This window comes from Tenrec ecaudatus, chromosome 10 (assembly GCF_050624435.1).
Source record: "Tenrec ecaudatus isolate mTenEca1 chromosome 10, mTenEca1.hap1, whole genome shotgun sequence".
In the NCBI taxonomy this organism is placed as follows: Eukaryota; Metazoa; Chordata; class Mammalia; order Afrosoricida; family Tenrecidae; genus Tenrec; species Tenrec ecaudatus.
In genome coordinates this window covers 30,950,832-30,977,560 of record NC_134539.1, presented here as the reverse complement: position 1 = coordinate 30,977,560, position 26,729 = coordinate 30,950,832, and the positions used below count along the sequence as shown (strand labels likewise).

The 26,729-nt window shown below is 54.2% G+C and overlaps 1 protein-coding gene across 1 annotated transcript in view; it reads left to right on the top strand.

The window, feature by feature from the left end:
- The window catches only part of B4GALT1 (beta-1,4-galactosyltransferase 1), a 60,176-nt gene extending 34,555 nt beyond the window's left edge, over positions 1 to 25,621 (top strand). The window contains exons 2-6 of the mRNA XM_075560024.1: positions 3,278 to 3,513; positions 17,830 to 18,017; positions 20,295 to 20,417; positions 22,321 to 22,425; positions 22,609 to 25,621. Of these exons, the coding sequence (XP_075416139.1) occupies positions 3,278 to 3,513; positions 17,830 to 18,017; positions 20,295 to 20,417; positions 22,321 to 22,425; positions 22,609 to 22,741 (785 nt within the window). The 3' untranslated portion in view covers positions 22,742 to 25,621. The remainder of the gene's footprint in view (positions 1 to 3,277; positions 3,514 to 17,829; positions 18,018 to 20,294; positions 20,418 to 22,320; positions 22,426 to 22,608) is intronic.
- Positions 25,622 to 26,729: the final 1,108 nt, after the last annotated feature.

Below are 26,729 nucleotides of genomic sequence, written 5' to 3'. Positions count from 1 at the left end.
ATAGAAGGCCTGTCTTTCTCCTGCAGAACGCCTGGCATTTAGCAGCCCAAGTTGTAACCACTGCGTCACCTGGGCTTCTCAGGGTGCACAGGAGCCTGGCAGCCCGGTGGTTAAGCACTTGGCTATTACCCATCAAGGCAGTGCTTCAACTCCACCAGCCGCTCGCTCGCCCGCTCGCTCGCTCTGTGGGAAGAGATGTGGCAGGCTGCTTCTGCAATTCTCCTCTGCCCTTGAGGAGTCGGAATGCACTTGACAACCGTGGGTTTTACCTTACTTTGTTTTTAGAGCGCATAAAATAGCTACCTAGGTTCCTTCAGCAGTGGGGTCAGAGGCGAGACCATAGAATAAAAAAGAGGGTTGGAGGCTGACGTGCTAAAGCCACGGGCCCGAGTGAGATTCTCCAGGAGGAGTGAGCTCCAGCTCCTCCCGTTAGCCATGTACCCCGGTCACGTCAGAGCTTTCTGGGGCTACAGAAACCACCTCGTGTCAACCCTGCAACTTACGAGTGGTGGAAGCAGGGCCCGGAGAGATGGCAGTTGCCCAGAAAGTCACTGGTGGACCTGGACCAGGGCCTAGGACCATCTCCTGTGGGGGCCTTTGCCTCAGGAACACCTTGCTGGGACCCTGAAAGAGGCGAAATCAGGACATTTGGCCACCTGCAGGTGTGGGATTCCGGGAAGCGGGGTAGAACTAATACTTGGTTGGTTTCAGAAGGTGTGAGCCATTTGCTAGGGTGACTCTAACCTCCTGGGTTCCTGAAAACGGGGTTAAGTTTAGCAGCATCTTCAGGACCCAGGGCGGGGGTGGGCGAGGTTGCAGGTGTTGGTGGGCCTCTGACATGGTTTTCATAAGCTCGCTGTGAACAGAAGCAGCGGCAGCTCCCAGGGGACTCTGCCCAGGGTTGGGGAGTCATGAGCCAAGACCTTGTGTTGGGGAAGGGCTTCCAGCTTGGGGGTGTAGGTGAGTGGTAGGAATCCTGAGCGTCTTTCTTGTTTGAAAGCCCCAAGGCTTGTGGAGATGGGAGGGCTAGCATCCCACGGCCCCACCTCCTTACTAAGACCCACTCGGCTCCTTGATAAATATCTACCAATCCTTTCCAAGATCCCCTGAGTCAGACTCTCCCAGGAGAGGGCTGAAGTTCCTAGTTTTACTCAGTCCCCCAGGTGGTTCTGATGAGCAGTAAGCAGGGGGAAGACTTGTCCAAGATACTCATTACCTAGTCCTGAAGCATGGGACAGTGGCACTGGGGTAAGGGGCTGATATGTGAAACACCTGGCTCTTCAGGGAGGGAGGTGCACAGCCAAGGACCAGCTGGGCCCTTGAGTTCTCAGAGGCCCCTTCCTTGACCCTGAACGTGTGCTCTCTGAGCTCAGTGGTAATGACGAGAGCAAAGGGAGAAACACAGATTGGGGTTTGACTTGGGGATTTGGGCCCAAGGGTCATTGTAGTTCGTGGGATATGACCCCAGTGGACATTTGTACAAGGCTTGGGAATGAGGTGGGTGGGGCATGGAGCAGCTGATGGTCGGTGGGGCAAGAAAGACACCTCGTGTAGGTGGTCTTAAGGGTAGGTCTTGAAAGATGTATGCCTTTGCTGGTTAACAGAAGGGTGGCCCTGAGCATGGTGTGGAGGACCAGGAAGGGCCTTGCCACCCAGCATCCCCTTGAAAGGAGCCTGGAGCCATGGGGGGGTGGGGGTGTCTTTGGCAGGAAACTGGGATGATCAGAGCTGTGTCCCAGAAGAAAGGGAGTTGATGGGAATAGGTCTTGCGATGAGGGAGGGAGGCTGAGGGAAGAGGTGGAGGCAGACGGGCGAGCTCGCACATGCTGGCTGGCAGGGAAGAGCAGGGCTTGCAACTTTCTTATCTTGGGCTGTGTCATTTAGGAGGGTTCATGAGCCTTGGGATGAGGGGTGCTCGGGGAGTCCCCTCATTAAGCAAGCAGACTGGGCAGATGCCTGGGCATGGGGGCCTCCGGGCCTCCGGTAGTCCTGACCAGCCCTTTTCAGGGAAACTGCTCCAAGCTAGTAACTAGCTTTAAGGCCTATGTTCTTGGGTCCCTTCTTTGTCCCTGCCCTGTTTGCTTCACAGGCGGAGCTGGTCACACTAGAGTGTGTAACAGTTCCCAAAGTGTGTCCCCTGAAGCAATGGCCAAATAGGTTTGGGGCATGATGACGCCGGCCTCTAGTCTGGACAGCTTCTCAGAGCTTTTTCTTTCTCTTTTTAAAGATCATTTTATGACAATAATAATTTATCAGGGGGTCACAAGGATGGGGGTGGGGAGGGAAGGTAAAGATCGGAGTTGAACCCGAGGGCTCAATAGAAAGTAAGTGTCTAGGTCAGTCAGTGTAAGGCATGAAAAAAATTTTTTAATAAATTATCAAGGGTTCATGAGGGAGGGAGGGTGGGGGAGGAGGGAAAAGACTGAGGAGCTGATACCAGGGCTCAAGTAGAAAGCACATATCTTGAAAATGACGATGGCACAAATGTACAAATGTGCTTGACACAATGGGTGGCTGTATGGATTGTGATAAGAGTTGTACGAGCCCCCAATAAAATATTACCAAAAAATGAAAAGAAGTAAATGTCTAAAGAGGGATGATGGCAGCAGATGTACGAATGTGCTTCATACAACGGATGCATGGGTTGTTACAACAGCTGCAAGAGCCTCCAATGAAATGCTCTTTAAGTTAAAAAAGAAAGAAAGAAAAAGATCATTTTGTTGGGGTCTCTTAGAGCTCTTTTAACAATCCATACATCCGTTGTATCCATCACAGTCGTGTCTCGGAGACTTGGATGTGTGTCTCGATTTCCCCGAAGCAGGATTTCATAGATCGGCTCCCACCATATCCAAGCAGAGGACTTTGTCTGCGGAGCCTCTGGCTGGGGCTCGTGTGTCCTGGAGCTAGTGACGTCTCGTCTGTGGAGAACACTGGGAATCTTGGCTCTCTCCCCGGTTCCCTGTACATCCCTCCGTATCTGCGTTACAAATGAGAAACACGGTGTCTGCAAGCTGTTGGGGGAGGGCCAGGCAGGGTGACCAACAACCCAGCTCCCTGAAGATGGAGGAGTTTCCTGGGATGCAGGACTTTGCGTGTCAAGGGGCTTCCAGGGACAGTTGGTCACCCTGGTGCCAGCAGAGGTGCTGCTCGCCTGTGTGAACGCCTTGTCCATGTCCCACTGGAGACGTCTCTTGTGTGGCCGTGTCCTAGCCAGCAGACCCACCTGCGGAGGGGAGAGCCCGGGGCCTGCTAACTTCTCTTCCCTTTGCCCCTCTAGTCGGCCCCATGATGATCGAATTTAACATGCCGGTGGACCTGGATCGGGTAGCGAGGCAGAACCCGAAGGTGAAGGTGGGCGGCCGCTATGCCCCCAAGGACTGTGTGTCTCCGCACAAAGTGGCCGTCATCATTCCATTCCGCAACCGGCAGGAGCACCTCAAATACTGGCTGTACTACTTGCACCCCATCCTGCAGCGCCAGCAGTTGGACTATGGCATCTATGTTATTAACCAGGTGAGGCCGGGGAAGGGAAGAGGGAGGGGGTGCCCGTGTGCACGTGTATCGAGTAAGGGGGGTGGGAAAGCGAGAGTGCTTTTTAGGACTCACCGCACTAGTTGACAGTGAGGAGCATCGCCTCCGTCTTTATTTTCGCCAGACGTTGCTGTCGATGCTGACAGCCAAGGGGAATCGCTGAGCTGTTGTCATTTGCATGTGCCTTTCCAGAAACACTAAGGGAAAGGGGAGCTCCCTAATTCTCCCAAAGAAAAGTGCCGATCGGATGCTCTCCGACGGTGGTGTGTTTTCCCTCTTACTGTAAAGCAACAATGACCACATCCATTTAGATGTCGATTAGGCCACCCGGAAGTTGATTCCATTACACTCTGTGACTTCGGAGGCACTCGCAGAAGATGGTGCCTGAGTTCAGGCCACATGCCTGCATGCCAGCCCCCAGCCAAGGTCTGGGAGAATCTGACTGTGGACCAGCTGACAGTCATGTGGACGGCCCAGGCCTGCGAAAGGAGGGGGGGAGGGTGTGTGGGTGTGAATGTGATCTGTATGTGTACTGGGCTTCAGTTCCACCCGGTCTAGTGCAGAGTTTGCTTCAGCGTTGGCCACCACCACTGGGAGAATGAAGTGGTTTTAAGAGGTTTTTTTTTTATTGAAATAACTCTGCCTGATTCCAGCATTATTTTTTCCACGAGTGAATTTAGTTATTTCAAGTTGATCCCAGCTACTTCGGTCCATGCTTTTACCGGTCTCTTAGGTAAACGCGACCTTCTAGGGACAGCCACCTCTCAAACGTATTCATGTGCCAAGTCTCCTAGCTGTGGATTTGGAGTGATGTAGGTGATGCTCATTCCTCAACGACCCATCGTCCATTCTTTTCAAGTTAAACTCTGAGTCTGCTTGCGGCAGTGAGAGTGCTGGCCATTGAGAGCTTCCATCAAAGTGGATGTCCCGTGGGCTCAGGAAAGCAGGAAACAGCACGTCTGTACACCAGCATGTCCAGGAACCGACCTGGCAGAGTGGCACCAGGTGCCTCAGAGAGCTGCTCAGAAGTGTGCACTCGGGCTCAGTTCTGCCTGCCCTGAAGTTTCCCACTGCTCCTATGGCAAGTGGGACCCTTGTAGGGAACACGCAGTAAACAAAATCCAGGACCCCAGGTCGCTTGTGTTTGAATGGTGGCTGTCAACTGCTTTGGAGGCTTGATGAAAGGAGTGCTGGTCCTGGACTGCGTCCTAAAGGCTAGGGGCGAGAGGAACATCTCAGCATGGAACTTCAAGGCAGGAAGGAGTCTCGCAGGTTCCCAGAGCTCAAGATGCCCCTGTGGGAGGCAAGCTGCAAAGGCTGTGGGCCCAGGTCTTCGCACCAAACCTATTAGGCTGAGGACAACAAACTGTGATTCAAGGGAGCCACTGAGGTTCCAGGCAGGAGAACAGGTGGGAGACAAGCCCTCACTGCTGAGTTTGAGTCCTGTGGCCAACTGAGGTACAGACTGGGGCCCAGGCAAACTGCAGGCCAGGCGGCCAGGCAGTTGTGGGTCACCATAGAGCGGTGGTTCTCAACCTTCCTAATGCCACGACCCTTTAATACAATTCCTTATGTGGTGATGACCACCTAACCATAAAATTATTTGCTACTTCATAACTGTCATGTTGCTACTGTTATGAATCGGGCAACCCCTGTGAAAAGGCCGTTTGACCCCCAGGTTGAAAACCGCTGCTGTAGAGGAATTTTAGTGCATGAGGAAGAAAGAACAGGTAAATATCCTGCAAAATGCAGGCCCCTTCAAGCCAACAAGCCTTCCAGAAAAGCCCGATCACCAGGACGCACCTGTCGAATCCAGGGGTACATGTTGATCCTGGCCAGGTCTGGGAAGCTATTAGTAGGGCATCTGAATGGGGAAGCAGCATCACCAGGAGCCAGCAGGGACTGCGACCAACTGGCTGTGCCAGCCGCCTTTGTTTCTTGTGTTGACCACTATTTTGACCGTTGATGATGGTTGCCCAGCATGTCAGGTCTTGCTTGGCACGGTATGTGATGGTCTCCAACTCCTCCCCCAGTGAGGTAGTTCTGGCTCCTGGCAGCCCCAGGTGTGTCCGAGTACATCTGTGCTTCATACACTCTTGAGGAATGTTTTTTGTTTGTTTTGGGGGGGATGGATGGGGGTGGGGAATGTAGCTTTACCAGGTTTTCTTCTGAAGTCCTTCTGGGTAGACTCCAGCGGCCAGTCTGTTGGTTGGCAAGCCAGTGGGCGAGGTCAAACCGGATATCGAACCAGGGAAAGCTCCTGTGGCAAACTGTCGGCAGCTACTCCCCAGGTTTCGAACAACGGATCTCCAGTGCTCCCCCACCCATCCCAGGCTTCCACCCTCCCCAGTGCAAGCGGGCACAACACCTGACCATGCTGCCTTAGACCGGCAGCTAACGTTGGTCCCTGTTCAAGGCGGGGTTTCTCCCCAGGTGCGCTTTTTCAAACAGAGAGCCAGGCCCGATGGCTGGGAGCCCTACCAGGTGTGGCAATGAGAACCACCCAGCCCGGACTCGCCCCCCTACCAGAGCCTTCGGTGTGGGAGTGGACAGCCATCCCTGCTGGGCAGTGCCCTACTTAGCTGCACTTCCCAGAGCCGGCCCTGCTCACTAGTTGAAGGCTGGTGGCTGCCCTGTGTGGAGCAAATCTGCCACTGTCAGCGCAGTTCCTCTAACGCTGGTCTGTCCTTCTCACATTTCAAACTCTTTCCTCCTGCTGTGACACACGGGATGGACTCCAGTGGGGGGTAAGCCTAACATGACACAGCGGGGAAATCGGTGTGACTGGATTTGCTGATTTGCCTGATTGCAGTCCGTCTGGAACCGAACCCGTGGTTTCTCTGAGGCCCAGCCTGTGCGTGGTGAGCCTCCAGGAGAAGTTCTCCGCCAGACAGCCAGAGCCCCTCTGGGAGGGTTTTGGAGACTGTAAGGGACGTGTCCTGCCAAATGCTGGCCACTTCCAGCCAGCAGGCATTTGTTTCACGCAGGAGCATTTGTCAAATGCTGACCAGCCTGTGGCTCCTGGCAGGAGTCCGAGCCCTCATTGTAAGTGCTGACCAGAGAAATGTTTCCCTCTGAGTCACACTGGCCCACCTCCCACCGCTCACCACTTTCCCCAGGACACAGGGATCCCCCTTCCCCTTCCTCTCCGGCCTTCTCTCACCGGTAGTTTGGCTAATGGTTTGTTGGGTGTTGTCGGGTCAGTCCCAAAGCACAGCGACCTGCTCGCGGAGAATGAGCTGCCGTGTGTGTTTCCTGGGCTGGCAGCTTTATCGGCACGGGTGCCAGGTCTTTCCACGGCGGAGCTGCAGGCGTGTGGGGACCCCACCCCCCTTTGGTTAGCCCTCTCTGGCTCAATCATGCTGCCGCCGGAGCTCGGTGGGTGAGTTCACCTAGCAAGGGAAATGTTTTTTGGTTTTATGTGCCTCTCTCTTGTGGAAATCTTGCCCATGCCATCGTGTTGCCCCTTTGTCTTTTCCTCCTTCTCTGGCAAGAGTTCATCTTCCACCTTTGGAAGCCTTTTCTCCCTCCCCCTCTCCCCAAATGAATCTTATCTTTTCTTTTGCTCCACCTCCACCCTAATTACGTCATGGGAAACTACAAGGGTTTGAGTTTTCAGATAACCGAGTGGAGAAGAAAGAGAGTCTGCCCCACCCCTTGGCGGTAAAGAATATGGACTGTCTGGCACCCAGAAGAGCACAGAATAGGGCTTCCGGTTCTGGGCAAAAGGTCGGCATTTCCGGCTCGCCGGCCACGTTGAGAGAAGGGCGGGCTTGTCGCCTCTGAAGGGCACAGGCCCAGAAACCCTATGGGGCAGCGCCGCTCGGCCGTGGACCGCGAGCCAGGATTGGCTGGGCAAAGCACTGGTAAGAGAGGCTTCCTTCGACGGCCTCGCCGCGATCGCATGTTCTACTTGGAGTGTGGGCATGCCCCAGTGCCACCTCCTGAGCTGCCTCTCCCCTCTGGGCTAGGACTTGTTGCCTTCAGTTCTAGTGTGTGAAAACCTCGCTCCACCTCAGGGTGAGGCCAGGGAGGCCCAGAGCAGAGCCGGGGCGGGGGGAGTTAGTGACTGGGAGATGGTTCTGTAAGTGACAGCAGGGCCATCCATGGCTGCAGCTCCAGCCCCCACCTCAAAGTTGAATGTCCCCCACTGTCTCCCAATAATTCTCCTCACCCAGCAAGGGTTTCTCGGTAAGCCCCCCTCCACCCCCTACGGCCTGGGCGAGCTCCTGGCTCCATGGCTGGGTTTCTGCATTGGTGGCATGGGTGTGTTTCAGCTCCTGCCTCTCGGCCTTGGGAAGGCCATGCACAGGGTGAAGCCCAGGTAAGCATTAGAAGATGTCGTTGTTATTATAGGTTTGTCCTCACTGCCTGCCTCCTGCCTCTGCCCTGGACCACCACGATGAACCCTTCACGGCTCACTCTGCCCCCAGCTTCACCCCTGCTCAGTGCTCCTCACTGGGATCCTCCCTCCTATTTGTTACTGTCTCTATGGGGGTCAGAGCACAATGTAATGGTGCAAGGCAGAGACTCCCTAGTGGCAGTCTCAGGGGATGGGGACCATGTTGTGCAGAAAGCTGCTTTCTCAGTAGGGAGCTCTCAGATTAGGGAGCCGTAAACCATCCATGCAAACAACTGATAGCTCACCATTGCTTGTGGGGGCCGGGTGGGTGGTTTCTCCAGGGTTTGGGGAGCCCACTAAGGTCCCACGTCCTGCATGCAGTGGATGGGGGGGGCAGTCCACCCTGGCAGAGGGGTTACCAGGCAGAGTACTTCCTGGTTTCTGTGAGGATGAGGAGAGAGGGAAAGGAAAGGCAAAACCACCCAGGGCAGGTTGCCACCCAGCTGCTGTTGCCCCAGCCCTAAATAAACAAAGGCAGGATGTTTGTAGGATTTGCAGTCCCGGGAAGCAGAAAGGGTGAGGAATGCAGGCCAAGCTGGTTAGGTGGGTTGTAACAGACCTCTGTCCCCCACCTCCAGCTCGGGGCACTCCCCATTCTGTCTGTATACCTTCTGCCTGTGCTCATCACTTCAGTCATCTGCCAGAGATCCAACCATGCCACCCCATCTCTCTAAACCTTCAGTGTGTGATAGCCACTCCCCTCCCACTGCCCACAGATGGGGGACTGACAAACCTGAAGCCCTAGCTTGTCATCTGAGACTCTGTAGTCTGCACACACACACCCTCCCCCTCTTTGAGCCTGGCCTGCCTTCCTCTTCCTCCCTGAGCAACTTGAATTTCTCTTTCTATCCCTCATTGAAGATCTAAGGTCTCCCACTTCTACTCCCCGCTCCCCCGTGCCCCATGCCTCCAAAATATCTCATTAGTGGAGCCCTGCAGTACCTCAGAGGGGAGCCAGCTCCTCCTTCCCTGCTGCTCCCAGGCCACCCATGCTTTCTAGGTGGATGGTTTACCCATGTGCCTGCAACCTGGCCCTGGACTGAGGTCTGCCCCCCACGGGTCCCCTCCCTCCTTCCCTATGTGCATAGTTGGGGGGTGCAGCATAGAGCCTCTCACCTGCCCATGTGTTGACACGCCTCTCAAGCTTTCCTGCCCCTAGGTCTCCTCCAGGCCCTGTCAGTCATGCATGGCCTGAGGAACGGACACCACCCCATTCTTGGCCTGCTCCCCAAAGTGTTCTGTCCAGTACTGACCCACACCATCCTCAAGGTGACCTCCCTCTTCACAGAAAGCCTGCTCCAGCCCTGTGGCTGGTATTGGCTGTAAAACTCAATATATATATTTAATGGGGTCACTTTAAATGTTGACCCTTACCACTTCCCCCTGTGAAACTGCTTTCATTGTTCCTCCTTGGAGGTGGGGAGGCACCCGAGGTGAGTGCCTCTGGGTCACGGGAAGACTGGTGACTGAAGCCTAATGAAGGCCTCCGCTCGCCACGTTGATTCCCAGAACACCTGGCTCTCCACAAGCCCTTGCAGACACCGTGAGCTCTGCTAGGTGTCCGCGAGATGACAGCTCTTGAGTATCAGCCTCAGACCCTTCTGGGAGGCTCTCTTAATCCACATGCTAACAGGTGAACCCTGGTGGGAGAGGTTGTGGGGGGTAGGGGGGACTAGAGGCAGGAGCTGAATGGGTCACCTGCTTTGAGGCCCCCTCCCTGTTCCTTTTCCTTGGTGTGCTGTTTTAGGGTGACCCTCAGGGGTTCCTAGTTCTTGCCTCAAGACCAGATGTGGAGACAGTCCCTTGTACCTCAGTGAGTGTGGTGCGGGGGAGACCTGACACCTCCTTTCATCAGCTGGCTCTTAGGAACGGTCTAGATGAGTTGGGGGGTCTCTGAGACTCCTGGTGTGGCCCATTGTTGAAGGCAGCTGCCTTGATCACCGGTGTGTACCATCCACACTCTGCCCAGCAGCGCCCCCACTCTTTCAGAGTCGGAATAGGGGACCGAGGCCGGGGTTAGGGGCTGGGGAAGGCGGGGGTGGGGGTGGGGGTGTGTGCTGCGTGCTCCCCCCTCACTCGGTTGCTGCCTCTCTCCCTTCTCTAGGGGAGGGCGTTGAAGCTCTGGGCAACACCGTTTTCTCTGTGGACCCTTAACTCGTGGCAGGAGGTGACGACTACCCCACAAGAGAGGGGGTGGCGGGGGGTGGGAGGAGGGAGTCAGAGCGACGGTCCCCCATTTCCTCTGCAGCTACGAGCCTCTCGCCCTCGCACCCACCCTTCTCCCTTTCCCCCTTCCAGTCAGGCCCTTTCCCTTGCTTGTTAGTCCTGCTATAGCACAGCCAGTCCGCACAGGAGTTCCCGTCTGTGATCTGCCTCTTACTCTCCACCCGACTGCTCTTCTGTACCTTCCGCCTTCCCTAAAGGATGAGTGAGAGAGGAGTGTCCACCTAACTACGGCCACCGCCGCTGCTGCCGCCGCCACTGCCGCCGCCGCCACCGCCACCACTGCTGCCACCACTTCTGCTCCTACCTTGGTAACGTTCACATGCGCCCAGGTCAGACCCGAACTGAGGCCCTGCCGCGCGAGCCCGCACGCACACCACGCAGCGTCCCGGGGCCTCCAGGGGCTGCTGAAGGCGCAGGCCTTGAGGCAGAGGCCCAGGATGCTTTGCCTTCTGCGAGCTGAGCCACCATGAACTCTGCTGCTGTGTGTCGGTGCGTGTCTGCCCTGCTTCCCCCTCCACCCTGTGTCATCGTCAGCGCCCCGTGCTGCCGCATGGTCTTCATAACCATCCCTTCTCATGCCTTTGTCGTGATGGAGGTCCGAGTTCCACCGTCATTACCCAACCTTGCCTGCGTTCGGAGGCATGCCTCAAGACCAGATGCACGTGATCTTTCCACCTTCCCGCCGCGTGAATAACGCCGCAATGAACGTCTTCGAGACCGAAGCTTATTCTGGGTGTGCACGTTCGTCATGCAGGGTCATTTCCCCGGTTAGATTTAGTAGGCACGGGAGAAGAGGTTTAGAAACGTTCTATAGATATGTCTCTGGTCCTTGGTGCCCGTGGAAGAAATGCTTTCGGAAAGGATCCGTCTGTTCTAATATGTCCGGTGCGTTGGGTCTTAGATGTTCCGCGGCAGCTCTAGGGTCACCCTCTTAGTGTACTTGGCAAGCAAGCAGGTCTCGGTATCCAGGTCGGCTGGCAGACCTGGCGGGGAGTGGCAAAGGAGAGACAGGATCTCCCTGACCCTGGAGAAACACTGAACTCTCAATGTCTTCAGTCCAGGCTGATGTTCCCAAGCTCGTTGTCTGTGTGTCTGTGGGTGGCAGAGAGGCTGGGCATGGCCCGCCCTTGGAGGCCATAGTCTGGGAATCGTGCTGGCTCCTGGCATCCATGGAGGACAGAGTGGGTAGATGGACCCAATCTTCTGGCGACTGGTAGGACTGGGACCAGTGGGCCATGGTTTTCTGGAGCTGGTCATCAATCCCCTACGTGGCTGGAAAGGTCATTCTTGCCTTGGCCACAGCCAAGGTTTGGCTGAGGGTTACTGGCCGGCCGCCGAGCTGTCTGCATGTGTGATGGCCATCCCAGGGAGCAGGGGAAGCACTGGGCGGGAAGGGACGCTCCCTCCTCGCTCACCAGTGCTGCCTGGCCTCCAGGGTCTCAGGCATCCTGCCATCACCTCCTAACTGCTGCCCCTGCCTTTGCTTGAGGTTGGAAGTGTGTGGCACAAATCCCTCAGTTACATTCAAACATGGCCTCTGTTTGAAATCTTCTAGGGCTCCCTGGTCCCCCAAACCCCACCTTTTCATCCCAAGAAGACTTCATGCTTTCTGCATTTCTCCCAGTTCCTTTGAAGACATCCTTCTCTCTTTCCCATTAAACCCTCACAACGATGACCTGTCATAGCTCAGAACTCCTCAAACTCCCTACTGCCAACCCCTCAGGACACATCCCATCCGTGTCTGCATGACTGTGAGAGAGGGGTGAGTGAGAACCGCACACCTCTGTCTCTCATGTCGCTCACTGCCGTCAAGTTGACACCGACTCACAGCGACCCTAGAGGACAGGGTAGAACTGCCCTGTGGTTTCTAAGACTTTAAATTTTTATAGGGGTAGAAAGCCACATTTTTCTCCTGAGGAGTGGGTGGTGGTTTTGAACCGCTGACCTTGTGGTTAGTAGCCCAAGTCCTAGCCCACTATGCCACCAGACTTCCTTAGCTGCCTTAAAACAACAACAAAAAACAGCTGTATTGTGATATAACTCACATACCGTAAAATCTACCTATTGAAAATGTACATTTTGGTGACTTTAGGTGTATTCAGAGTTGTGTTTTCATCACCATAGTCAATTTTAGAACATTTTCATTACATCCAAAAGAGGCCCCCTCACACACACACACCCAACCTCCCACTCAACTTCTTGTACTCCATTGTGTTGCTTCTAACGTAGAGGACCCTGGAGGCCGGTATGGAACTGCCCGAGTGTTTCCTAGTTTGTAATCAGGGTGGGAGCAGAGAGTCCCAGGTCCTTCTATCTCGGGAGTGGCTGCTGGGTTCAAACTGTCAACCTTTGCACCGCCGTGGCTTCTTATCCCAACTCTAGATTATTCATTTACTTTCTAATTCTCCAGATTTGCCAGTTCTGGGCATTCACATAAAGGGAACCCAAACAGTAATTCTCCAGATTTGCCAGTTCTGGGCATTCACATAAAGGGAACCCAAACAGATGTGATTTTTGTTCTCGTCTGTATTGTAAATGAAGGCACTGAAAAAAAGAAGAAGAAAAAAAGTTTTACAGCCCTGCAGAATAAACCGGTGCTTCTTATGGCACCCTCCCCTGCCACCCAGACCTGCCTGCAGGCCCGAGCCAGGCCTCCCACCTCGTCTGCTCACCCTCCTCCCGGCCAGCAGGCCTGACCTCCCCAGAGCCCTGTCCACTCTGGACACTGGAGGTCTCTGGCTCGACTTGACTGACAGTTGAACCCTTGTGAGGAACGGATGCCCAGTCAAAAAGGCATTCAGACTTCTCTGTGAGGTTCGGTCAATGGAACGGCAGTCCTGTCCAGCTTTGGATGTGCCAAGCCTCTGCACTTTGAGGCTTCAGGCCAAGAAGCCAGATGTCAATACCGGGGACTGTCTTAGAGGCCAGGCTCCTGGATCCTCCTCCCCTGGGCCTTGGCTTGGGAGCTCCGGCCGATCTCCTCACTCTGGGCTGGACCTTCTCTGTTCCTGGGCGTCCTCATCTCTCCCTGCATTGCTTCCGGGGTCCTGTGCCTGGCTCCTTCTCTGCCCCTTGGAGATTTTCTGTACTTTTTGTCATGTGTTTCCAGGTGCCCTAGAAGGCAGGGATAAGGATAACTCTTGTTGACTAACAAAGGTGAAACTCAAACTTATAGACGAAGATCTTCAGAGAACACTTGCTCACAGCTTGCTGGCTCCTTTCACCGGGTTGTGACTTTCCAAAGCAACCAGACCCGTGGCCTTTGAGTTGATTCTGACTCATACCCACGGAGCAGAACCTGCTGAATCTTTCTCCTGCAGAGTGGCTAGTAGGTTCAAACTGCTGGCCTCGTCCTTAGCAGCCAGGCTGCTTACCACCCGACCCCAGGGCTCCTGTGACTCTCGCAGCTGCACACCTCTCACAGGCCTCGAAGGGCTGGCGTTCGGCTGCTATGGAGACTGTCCGCAGTATACAAGCCACAGGCTAACTCCTTGGAGCCTTCATCCTCTTCCGGAATTCCCTCTCGGTCAGAAGAACAGGACTGTAGTGGAATCATGCTGCTGCTGGGGAAGGGTGCACTTGAACGTGAGAGAAGGTTGGATTCCCGAGGGGGGATGTCAGACTCGGTAACTTCGTCCTCTGGCTCACTGGCTCTTTTGGCTTTGTGTCCGTGAGTTTGGATTTGGGCTCTTACAAGGGGCAGTGGGTCATGCCTATCGTGGAAGGCCGAGGGCATCCTTCTGATGGGCCCATGGTGATGCTCGCTGTGCCTTGGAGCTGGTGTGAGCCTGGAGCCCCTTCGGTGGAAGTTCTCTGAGCCCTGAGCCTCCTTCCCCTGGACGCCGGAGGCTCTTTTCTTCCCATGGAAGGAGTCCTGTGTCGTTGTAGGGGCTTGCTCGCTGAGCTTTTGTTCAAATCCACAGCGGTCTGAACGCCCCTGTTGCTCCGTGGGAGACGGAGAGGGCTGCCTGCTTCCACGTGGATTTCAAACCATAGGAACCCCAGGAGGCAGCTCCCCTCTGCCCCGTAGGGGTGCTGTAAGTTGGCATAGAACTGATAGCAGTGTGTTTTGGGGTTTATCCTTCCCAGACAAGCCCCTGAGATTCCGGAACAGGGGAGTGACTGGAGAAGTAAGAGATAAGAGAGGGAGAGCCTGCAGGCAGAGGGAGGCCGTGCTGGAAGCTTTGGAAGCAGTAGGATGGGCTGATTTCAACTGCCTTGGACAATTTCTTAAACCAGCAGGCGTTAGACCCCTAGGCTGATTTTAAACTCCCCAGTCAGCAAACCCAAGACTCTTTTTGCTGACCTATCGCTTGCTTATTTCCCAGTCCATACCGTTTCAAGACCCAGCCGCGAACAGAGTATGACCAGGTTCATGATTGGACTGGAGGAATAGGGCCAGAGCCACGATTGGTCCATTTGTAACCTGGAGACCAGACCCGCCAAGTCCCCCACACCGGATCAAAGCCCCTGGACACGGTTCCTTCAGTGGCAGCTCCCTCGGGTCCCCACCTGCTGCGTCAGGTGCTTTTCTCTTCTTCCCAGATAAGCTCTGTCTCTTCTGGGGGTCCGTGAGTCCATTCCTCATGTCTTGAGACCAAGAGCCCTGGACACAATCACAGCAGTTGCACCAGAAACAAACTGAGGGACTCAGGATGAAAGCTGGCTCAGGAGGCCACTTGTAGGGCTTGGGAATATTCCAGCAGGCGCCGTCTTCGAGTTGCCGATGCCTGCATTATAGAGCTCAATGTTGCTGATTCCCTTGATCAGAGCAGGTAGCCCAGTCACTGCATACCCACCTGCCTTGTCTCTGAGAGCCTGTTTTCCATCCTGTGAAGTAGCCTTTGTTGGCTGGGCCCCCCAGCCCGTTTCGCCCCATCCTAAGAGAATTCTATTACAGCTGATAGTTCAAGAGCCCTGCTGCTGAAAGGTCTGACTGTTTCAGATGGAGGGGGACACCTGTTCCGCTCATGATGATTGTTAGGTGCGGAGGGTTTCCCATGCATTGTCTCTCTCCATGCTAATGACCCACCTGCTATACCTGGCACAGATGACCAACCTGGGGGTCTAGAGAGATCATCTTCCCAAATCCATGTTAATAAGCGGGCAGGCTGGCCCCCTTGCGAGAGAAATGCACGCGTCTGCCGTGACTGTGTGCTGGCTTGGCCTGATGATCGGTGCCGGAGAATGTTTGAGTGACAGAATGAACACAGGTACACAGAGTGGGGGTGCTTGTCCAAGAGGAGCAGAACGGGGCCAGACGTCTTCCCCGCCGGGTTCTCTTCCTCGTCATGAGGAACGATGAATGCCCACGGAGCGATACCATTTCACACAAAGAAGCCTAGACTGCTGGCTCAAAAGACGGGGGACTCTTCTGGACTCCCAAGCAGGGAGGGGGAAGACACACGCTTCCCTCATCGACCCTGCTGGTAGTGACAGCTGCTCACACGCACCCTGCCCACCCCACTTCCAGGATTCCCTGCCCACCCCCAGGAGAAGCTAGGCTGGAGGATGGGAGGGAGACATGCTAGGTGGTTTGGGTTGTCTGGGTTGTAGCAGCGAAAAACAAATGAGTTTTCAGCAGAGCACTTACCGCGGGATCTTAGCTGAGCTGAAGCAGCTCTTGCCTACCCCATCCAGGCCGACTCTGTGGTCTTCTCCTCCAGCCTGCCACCGTTCCTGGGCCAGGGACAATGGGTTAGGTCAGTGCAGTCAGGGTCTGTTCAGACCAGCCAGCCCTGCCAGCAGGTATAGATGGACATGACCACCAAGAGCCCCCCACCCACCCCCCACCCCCGGCTCCTGTGTCTGGGAGTGAGGACTGTCGTGAACTGAGCTAACCACCCTCGGGAGGCCTGCTAGCCGGGTGTACAGGGCTCGGTGGGGACGCAGTCCTTTTCCCTTGGTGGAAATAGGGCTGATTTGTGCTGGAAAATGTTCCGAGAAAGCTGGGGTGGTCTTGATGAGACAAGGGAGCCATACGGATAGTCTCAGGTGCAGCCTTTCCCAGCATCCCCAGAAGGTGGGCAAGTTTGAGGGCATGAGTGGGGTGCGTTTGGGTCAGGTCAAGGTGATTACAAGATTGGTGAGAGGATTACATTTTACACCATGCATGTGAAACACTTAACCTGTGCCTGGTGTTTGATCCTTCCCCGGTGGATGTTAGCTAAAGATCACTGTCATGATACTTGGTGCAATTGCTTCAAGGTTTACCAACGTCCACATACTCTTCATGAAGGCATCATTTTAAACCGACTCAAATAGATCCGGCAGCCAAAGGACGCGGTGTGCCGTCGGCGCAGCCTTCTCTGTACCACGCCTGATTAGAAAGCTTGATCCTGAGCTAAAGACCGGGGCTCTTGTGTAAGGCGTTTCCCTTTGTTGACTCTTCCCTTGGCTGCTTTTCCTCACTTCCTGATAGCTGCCGGCCTCCGAGCGGCCTCTTTCCCGGACTCACCTGGCCAAGGCGGGCTCCTGCCTCCTGTACTCACAGTGGCAGCGTGTGGAGCGCGTTTCCCGGGCTTCTCTTGGGCCTCCGAGGGAGGACTTTGGGAGTCTCAGGTTTGAGATCGTGTACCAATTGCAGGCCCTTGAGGGGCACTCTTCTCCCAAAGCCGAGAGTCCTGAGCTTGGAGAACCCCAGAGAGGGTGGGCAAGATCCCCGGAGAAGATTCCTTTGGGAATGCCAAGTGTAAGGGTGGCTGTGTCAGTTCTATTACTGTGCTCACTCGCCGGAGCCATTGGAGTTGGGAAGAGCAGAGACCCAAATGCTGACCCGCTGGTTGGAACTTCCCAGAAAGGGCTGCCCTCTGCTGCCATATGTTGAAACTCATCCATCTGTCTACTCACTCATTCATTCATTATTCATTCACTCCTCCAGCAACTATTTATTGGGCTTTCATTATGTGTCAGATAATGCTTAAGGCATTGAGAGTGTGTGTATATATCACATACATATATACAATCTGGATATGTATGTATATAGACTATATGCATATAAAGGTGTGTATGTGTGTGTGTGTACGCTTGTATGAGGTTGACTGTGGTTTCATTACCCCACTGTGTGCCTTCTATTGTCTGTCAGGCACCAAACTAGGCACCAGGGGAACATAGTAACTCCATCTCCGGCCCCGCTGTGCCCACAGTGTGGGCCTAGAGCCGCCTGCTATTAAGTCATGATGGAAACTGGGTGTATGAGAGAGAGGAGAGTCACCTGCTTCAGGGTGCTGACCACTGGGGCCCAAAACACCCAAGTCAGCTAGGGCAGAGGTATTTTATACTTTATTTTCCGTTTCACCCAGAAGACTGAGCTCAATGAAGGCTAGACTTGTTTTTTTAATTCACTGATATACAAGGGGGCTTTTTAAAAGTCAGTGGGAAAATGGAGTTAAAAGATAATGGCATCCCCCCCCCACCAAACTTTTTGAAGCCCCCTCACATGTCATTCTCGCCTGGGCAAGTCTTCCCACACCATCACTCCTAGGCATGGGGTTGCTTGGGTCCAAGCGTCTGCCCCTCAGTATTGATTTGTAAAATGAGGGCAGACAAGTGAGGCCCAAGAGTGGACCAATGGCCATGTCTGGTGACCAATCCCCAGCCCTTGTGGGTGTTCTGTGTGAAGATACTTGACTTTAGGGTGTCTGATAGCACTTCCTTTGTTTCTGCCCCAGGATGGAGACTCCATGTTCAATCGTGCTAAGCTCCTCAACGTTGGCTTTCAGGAGGCCTTGAAAGACTACGACTACAACTGCTTTGTGTTCAGCGACGTGGACCTCATTCCAATGGATGACCATAATGCCTACCGGTGTTTTCCACAGCCACGGCACATTTCCGTGGCCATGGATAAATTTGGATTTAGGTAAGAATTGTTCTACCAGTCTCTCTGGCACCTGGGAAATGTGATTCTGCCAGCGCTGGGGTGTCCCTGTGGGCTCTGGGAGAGAATGGCTGCTCTGAGAACGGGGTGCTGCTCAAGGCCGAAGTCAGCGAGTCTTTGAGCGGCCGGAGGAGCCCAGACCCGGCTGCAGTCTGCACAGCCAGAGGCGATGCACTGGCGGGCAGCTCTTGCTTTGGTTTCCAGATAGAGGCTGTGCTTTCCCAGTGTCTCCTCTGGCTTCCCTTCCGCACACCTTGGAGAGCAGATGGAGAGTCACATTCTCCAGGGCCTTCCTGGGCTTGGACCCTCCACCTTTGTCCCTCTGTGCATCCTGAGACGCTGAGTACGTTTCCCAGCATAGCGCAGGCTTCAGCTGACTGACCCTTGGGCTTCTCCACCAAGGTGGCTCTGGTGAAGAGGCCAGTCCACTGGTGTCCAGGGCAGCGCTCTGTGATGGGCAAGGTATGATCCAGAGCCCCACCTGAAGTGGGAAGTGGCCTTGTCGTTAATTTATTATGTTTTTAAGTCTGCGCTCTACTCCATAACGTATCCGTGTTAATTTTATATTAATATAAACGGTTCTTTTTCTTCCTCCCCTATCACCTATATAGTTGCCAGGAGTCAGAACTGACTCGAAGGCAATGAGGTTTGTTTTGTTTTGTTTTTTAAAATCAGCTCAAGGTCTCTGGGGAAACTCGGCGCTCCAGGAAGCTGTGTTGCAGGGACCTGTGTGCTGGGTAGTCTTGGTTTAGGCTGGCCTGCCTGGAGAGCAGCCCCTTTGTTTAGATGTCACCATGGACAACTGCCTTCTTGCCGGTTCTTTTCCAGTCTGTAATGCTTGCTGGGGGTGGCAGGGGCTCCGAGGTGAATCTGGGCATGCTCTGAAGCCCTCCCCCTGGATGAGGCATCCAGGCCTTTACGCAGCCTTGAGGCCTGCATTTTAAGGCAGGGGAGTAGGGGATGGGGATGAATTTAACCTTGGTGTTAGACTCTGCAGAAATCATCCCATGCCCTCCTGCCTTCCCTCTCTGTCTTCTGCTCTTGGAGACACACAGGTCCTTAACCCCTTTTGGTGTCCCCCTGAAGCATGGGGAGGGAACCAAGAGGAGGCCCGAGTGACTGCAGAGAGCCAGCCAGGCTCGAAGGTGCACCTGGAGGGGCAGGTAGAGACAACCAGGAACCGCAAACCCAGGTCTTATCAACAGAGACGGCTAAGCCTGGAGTCTGTTTCTGTCAAAACCCTGGTTACCAGCAAACCCTATTTGCTTGGCCGTCTCTGGTTCAAACCCCACGGGAGAAGTGCAGTAAGGTGAGCTGTGCCTGAAGGTGGTGGGTCTGGCCCCAGATTACAGATCGATTACCTTCCATTCCTTAAAGAATACTCAAATGCTCCCAGTCAGGATCCCTGAAGGTATTTGGAATTAATAATTTGCGTTATTCTTTATTTTCTCTGTGTGTGGTTTGGCTGACTTCCCTCTCCCTGAGTTTAGAGTTTTCCTTAATTGGTGTGGTGGGTTTTGGTGTCTCCGGATTCCGGTGAGAGCCAGTGTGTGATTTGGAGCCCTTTATAATCCCGGGGCGGGGGGGGGGGGGGGGGCTCTGGAGCTTATGCTGCAGCCCACAGGTGGCCCTTGGGCCAGAAGCCCTGCAAACCGGAAACAAAAGGATTTGGGAGGACGAGAGTAGGTTCACATTACACACGGGTGTCCTGTGCATTTTGTTCCGTCAGATAAAGGAGACATTTCTATGAATCATTTAAAAAAAAAACATTTTCAGAAATGCTGCTGTGAGGCCCTAAGGCCCCGGGGGCTGAGTTGGCGCAGCATTTGCAGAGTGAAAGCTTAGACAGCATGGCCGTGGGACGCAGGACAGACATGACAGGCGGTCTCCAGATGAGCCTCAGGGACTTTCTGAAACCACCTCAGGTCCCCAGGCAGCCTGGGGCTGGGGGAAGGCTTCCTTTTCAGGGAAGGACACAGGCCCAGCGGCTGAGGCAAGGACTGGGCTCGGCCCACCCTTGCCAAGGGCTGAATTATCTGGATGAGGGAAGCAGCACTGTGTTCTTGGAAAGAGGAAGATCCCGCTTTGATATCTATGTCTTTCTCTAAGGCGATCGAACCCTGATGTAAAAGCACAATAAACGAGCAAAGCCAAGTCCCCGAGAATGAAGAATAACCTTAAAATTCTTAGGATTTCCAGCAAGCTTTATTTTGAGCACCTTGACACATTCTAACCGCTGATCCTTTGTGCCCCCTGCAGCCTACCGTATGTTCAGTATTTTGGAGGCGTCTCGGCTCTCAGCAAGCAGCAGTTTCTCACCATCAATGGATTTCCTAACAATTACTGGGGCTGGGGAGGTGAGGATGACGACATTTTTAACAGGTAATGAAGGATCACGGCTCGGGTCTTTTCCTCCCTGCCTGCCTTCGCGTGCGAAGCTTGGCTCATTACTTGGTTACTCTGTGAGGCTTGGCCCCTTGGGAGGGATGCGGTCCCCCCTCAGCCCAATCTCCTAAGCCACTCCTTATGTCCCTGTTGATTTTTAAGAAAAATCCGCTTCTGGGATTGGGCCATGAGTCTTGGACAAGGGAACACGTGAAACCAGGTGTAGGCGAAAGTGGACTTTGGACGTGCCACATGCCGTGTTTGTGCTGAGCAGGGAGTCAGCGTGCCCATTGCAGACGGTCAGCAGCGTATTATGGTCCCATTTCAGTAGGAAACAAATGATTTGGGGCCAATGCCTACATTTCTTCAGGGCATCCTAAGCCACCACCACCCCACCCCTAAAGGACTTTTGCCATACACAAAAGAGGACACAGTAGCCAAGTGCCCCTCTGTGTCCTCCCGACCCCAGCAGTCTTAATCCCACAGCCCTCGGCTCTTGTGAAGACAGCAGACCGTAGTCACATGGGCTGCCATTGCAGATGGAGGAAAGACAGGCACCAGAGACATCTGAAAGCACCTTAGGGATAAATTCCCAAACCAGACCCGCTGCGCTCAAGTCGATTCCCACTCAGACTGACCTGATTGGACAGAGTAGAACTGGCCTGTTGGGTTTCCAAGAACTCTTTAGGGGAGAGGACTACCACAGCTCTCCCCCCACAAAGTGACTTCGGGGTTCAAAGTGGTGGCCTTGCGGTAAGCAGCCAGCTGTTTCACTGCAGCACCCCCAGAGCTCCGTCAATCCCTTGCAGATTTTAAGGTGGCCTCCGGTGGTGACTTCACCAGCAGGAAGCCCATTCTCCCCGCGAAAGTGAGTGAGTGATACCAGTGAGTCTGATACCATATCTAGCCTGGCACAGCTTTCCGGAGTTGGACGTTCCTTTATGGTGCTCAGTTAACAAAAGGTTTCTGCCAGGGTCACAGTCCAAGTCACCCAAGCTTCACGGTGCTGGAGAACCTGGACTGAGCCTTCGGGAAAACGTGTGTTTATTGAGTGTTAACTTACTGAGCAAAGACCACTGGGCCAGGTAGGCTGGGCACGGGATCCAGCCAGGAACGAGTGGACTTCTGTAGAGAATTCCACCTGGGCAAACTCTCTGGACTCAGATGGTAGGTGTGTTGTCATCATCAGTCAGTGTAGATTACTGCTGAGAGTCGATTTCAGCTCACGGTGACCTCATAGGTGCAGAGTACAACCACTGCCCCATCAGGTTTCCAAGGCTTCCACCTTCCAGAAGCAGTTCTCTAGACCCTTCTTCCAAGGATCTTGGGAGTGGACTCAGACTGCTAGCCTGTCAGTTCATAGCGCCCAGCCCTTTATGCCACTGTGTGTGGCAGGGAACAGGGCTGTCAGGACAGCACAGATGTGAATAGTCAGGTCTTTCAACTTCCTGAAGCATCTGCAGGTTGGAGAGGGAAGGTCGGTGGTGGATGAGCAACTTTCTTTACAGGTCAAGGGCCTCACTCTGACTGAGTGGTCGCCAGTTCAAACCCAGCAGTCACACAGTGGGAGAAAGATGAGGCAGTTTGCGTCCATCAGGATGTCCAGCCCGGGCGTCCAAACCCCACTGGTTTGACCTGCAGGGTCACTCTGAGTCAGAATCGACTCCAAGACAGCACCAGACTGTGTCCTTGTGTGGCTGCTCTTGACCCAAAATGTAGAATCTGAGGTTAAACCCCCTGGGGCAGAAGGGTGGGTCCCAACCAATGCTCCCTTGGAATAGGCCCAGCAAGGGTGGTGGGTGGATCTTGCCGGACCTGAGCATAATCTTGCAGCGACACTCTTGGACCCAAACCTCCGGACACCTCTGTGTTCATGACTTGTTCTTTTTGCTGTTTGCAGATTAGTGTTTAAAGGCATGTCCATATCTCGCCCCAGTGCTGTGGTCGGGAAGTGTCGCATGATCCGTCACTCAAGAGACAGAAAAAATGAGCCTAATCCTCAGAGGTGTGTTCTGGGTTCCTTCAGAGTCCTCTCGCTGCTAGGAAATGGGGCAGGCTGTGGGAGCCGGGCTGTGAGGCTCAAGAGGGCGCAGTCCCTGGGGGGCAGAGGGGAGGAAGGGGGTTACCATGAGAGCGTTTGCTGGTGCTGCTGTGACCCCATCTCCTTGCCTTTCTTTCTCGCCCGCAGGTTTGACAGAATTGCTCACACGAAGGAGACCATGCTCTTGGATGGTTTGAACACACTCTCCTACAAGGTGTTGGCCGTTGAGCGGTCCCCGTTGTATACCAAAATCACAGTGGATGTTGGGAAGCCTAGCTAGCATCTTCATACACTAACCAGAGACTTGACAATGGCCAGGGGCCTCTGCCAGTGTCCCTGCCAATCTGCTGGGCTGGTCCCTCTCTCGTTTGTACCAATCAGAGTGATAGGCTCCCCGCCACCCCACCCCCCGCACTCAGCCATCAGATGCCTTTCCAGAAGACCAGGCCAGAGTGGGATCGCTTGCCCCCAACTTGGCCTGGCATGTGACTTCTTAGCTCCGAGGATCTGTGACTGAAGAAACGGTGTCGGCATCTGGGGGTGGAGGGTTGCGTCTCATCATGTCTCACCTGTCGCCCCAAAGAAAACTGTGGACAGCCAAAAACATGGCGACTGGGACTCGTTCCCGGCGATAAAACTGCTAAATTATTGTGAACTAGGCAAGAAGCGTGCTTTAAATTGTGGATTGTGGTGTTCCTCTTACTCCATGAAAGATTAAGAGGGTGCTGCCGAAGCTGGATTGGTGGGGGTTTTGTTGGTTTGTTTTCTGGTTGTCATATTTCAGCGGTAACAACCAAAAAAGAAACCACACCAAATTTCAGCCGTTCTCGCTTTAGCGTCCTCTCCCCCACCTCCTCGCCGTGGTATGCAACTATTACAATCACGACGTGTGTCTTTTCTCAGCACAAGAATTCTGAAGCTTGCGTGTGGCCCTTCCGTCCCGCACAAGTGTGAATTCCGATGCATCCTTGCCATCTGAGCCAAAGGCCTGGGTGTCTCCACAGCCAGTGTCCTGCTTTCAGATGGCTGGGTTTCTGAATGTAAAGGGTTGGTTTTTGGGGTATCTCTTTTTGCTGTTTTGTTTGTTTGCTTTTGTGTTGGGTCTTCAGCAGGTGGTAGGCCTGTAAAAGAACAGATTGGGTTCTCATGACGATCTAGTGTGATTCTGTGCTGATGCACATTTTCTGAGCTCTTTAATATTAGGTCATGACTTTGTGGGGGGCGGGGCAGGGTGGGATGGCATGCTATGTAAACTTGAATTTCCTATGTATTTTTATTGTGGTGTTTTTAATGCAGGGAGGGGATCAAGCTTTTTTTTTTTTTTGTCCTAGAGAAAAAATGATGTATGCTGTACTGGCCACGAACGAGCCTTCAGTTGAGCTGGCAGGCCAGTTACATGAAGAGCAACTTTTGGTCCCTTCTTGAAAGCTGGTCTCTTCCTATCAGTACTAGCCTGGGAGACCTCATCCTGCTGGGTCTCCCACCCTACCCCCCGCAGGCAGGGCCTAGGGACAGTCCACCTCCATGGGCTGACGCCTGGGCCTCCCCTCAGGGTCCACGGATGGCTGTGAAGTTGGACACAACAGCTATCAGGTTGACCAGCCCTTTGTGCCTCCTGGTGGGCAGGCAGAAGGGACCTTCTTTTCTGGTGCGTGTGCTGGCTGGGGCTGGGAACCGCTGCCTGGGAGGTGCTGCTGTCCACGCTCCCCAGCCTCCCTGCCCTACACTGCCTGCTCTCCTTCGCCCCCCTCTCTTTCCCTCCCTTCCTCCCTCCCTTCCTTCCTTCCCCTTTTTGTTCCTTTGCCTCTTGCCTGTGGCACTCAGGGTCAGACTATTTGTTTTCCTGTGTGAATGTGCCTTTTAATTACAGATCTAGAGAGAAGTTCCCCCCAACCCACACCCAACTCCCTCGGGAGAACTCTGGTGCCTACAGCCTCTCCTCCCCCTTGAGTTCTTCACAGGTGCCCTAGTGAGCAGTGTCATCTTGCTTTGGGGAGGCTAACCTGTAGGGTGCCTTCCCCAGACCTAACCACCTGGGAGATGATGTCCAGGCTCCCCAGGGCAAGATGGCATGAGGCAGTTCCTACCCCGGAGCGCCGTTCCCAGGCCTGGTCTTGCCTCAGATCATCAGACTCAGCTATATCCTAGGACCCTACACCCACCCACCGCCCACCACCCACCACCCATCACCACGGCCTTGGAGCACCAGTCCTCAGTGAGAAGACCAAGCTGGTGCCAGGTCCCAATCTGACTTGTGCCTTTATTGCTTTGAGCATCTCAGATGTTAACTTGGTTCTTTTCCCAGAAGGCTTTGTGTTGGTCCAGCATGATGTTCCCTTGCTGAAGTGGCTGGGCTATACAAAGAGTATTCCTGTCAGTTCCTGACTCCTTTATCACGACGTTATTGGAACGAGGCATGAGTGTGCTGCACCCAGAGGGAGTGTGTGGTGGCGGGGAGGGGGTGCAAGGAAGAAAGACCCCCTCTTCCGGTGCCCAGGTCCCTATCTGTTTTCCCTAAGTGCCTTAAAAGAAAGGAGACAAATGCCCTGAGCAGTCATGTCTTTGTAACTTTACTCCTCAGAAAACTCCCACTTTTCCCCCAACCCATTCCATGTTCCTTCGTTTGATGGGAATCGCCCGGTGTGTGGTTCATTCTCCGAACCAGAGGAGACGTGTGGCCCCCACCCCTTTATGACCTTCCGGTGCTCTCCTGGGCCCCCCTGGCCTCACTGCACCCAGGCCTGCTTCCCCTGGCGGGTCTCAGGGCTGTGGGCTCAGGGACTATTTACTTTCTGGGGAGCTGTACCACGAAGCTGTCCTGTGCTGTGCCTTTCTCTGCTGTCAACCCCGTTGCTGGTGACCCCATTTTGAAGTGGCCTTTGGGAACGAGCAGAGGGCAGACATGGCACGGGAGAATGGGGGAAGTGCGGTGCTGTGTGTCGGCGAGGACAGAGTCTCTGTGACACCCACACACCCGGGTGATCTCGCGCACCTCCTCCAGACTTGTTTGCCTGTGTTTGCAAATGTGTACAAATACCATTGTGATGGAAGGTGGGGCATGCGCCTGACTTTGGTGTTAAAAACAGACAAAAACTGTATTTTTTGCCTCTAAGATCCAGTAATATAACATGAATAAACGGCCCTATCTTTGTAACCACAAGTGGTTTTTCTCTTTTTTTGTTAAAAGATTGTTTTATGAGGGCTCTTACAGCGCTTTTAGCAATCCATGTCAATTGTGTCAGGCATATTTGTACATATGTTGCCATCATTCTTTTCTAGACATTTACTTTCTATTGAGCCCTTGGGATCAGCTCCTCTTGTTTCCATCCCATCCCACCCTCGTGACCCCTTGATAAGTTATCATTTTCATATCTTACACCGACTGCTGTCTCCCCTTGATAAATGATGTTACCATGTTCATATCTTACACTGACTGCTGTCTCCCCCTCCCCCGTGGTTTCTGGTGTTTGCCCCTCTGGAAGGGGGTGCCGTGGATATGTGTTGCTCACTTCCTCCCCTCCAGCTGCTTTCTCTTTTCACTGAGGGGGTTTGGGCTCCTTCCCAGAGCGGGAGCTGAAGGGCCAGGCCCAGGCCGGGGGCATCTGGGCTGTGCCTGCTTAACTGTTCTGACAAAAGCCGGGGTCCTGCCTCCGGGCTGACCCCTCTCACCTCCCTTAGGGAGGCCTGAGACTAGGGCCGGGGAGCATAGGTGTGCTCTGGGCAAATCAAAGACCCACACCTCCTCCCACTTGGCCATCGCCTCACCTGGGCATCATTGTCTCCTCTGTGAGATGGGCTGCTTTGCACTCCTGTATCTCAGAAGAGGGCCCAGCCACTCCCAGGCCCTCCCTGTGTGAAGCTAGCAGGCCTCTGGCCACGCGCTGCCATTCTCTGCAGATCTGCAGACAGTGAAGAGACACAGCCATTGCCACCAGGGGCCTCCGGTACAGCGTCCGTGTGCCATCTACAATACAGTTTGTTAGGCCCAGGAAAGGTTTACCAGTTGCCCTGGGTCACGTAGTGCTTTGGCTAACCTAAAGAATTACTCCAGACAGTACACACCTGGCCCCTCCACCTCAGCCCCCTGGGAACCCTGCCTAGCAGCCTGGCCATGGGTCAGAGGAAACCACTACCCCCGGCCGACAGGAAGCTGCAGGCCCTGTCAGAGGGAGGCTGTAAATGCATGGACCAGTTTAGACACAAGTGCAGTGGGGAGTGGGAAGGGCGGCAGCCCCACACAGTCCCCCAGAGCCACCCAGGCTGCCTGC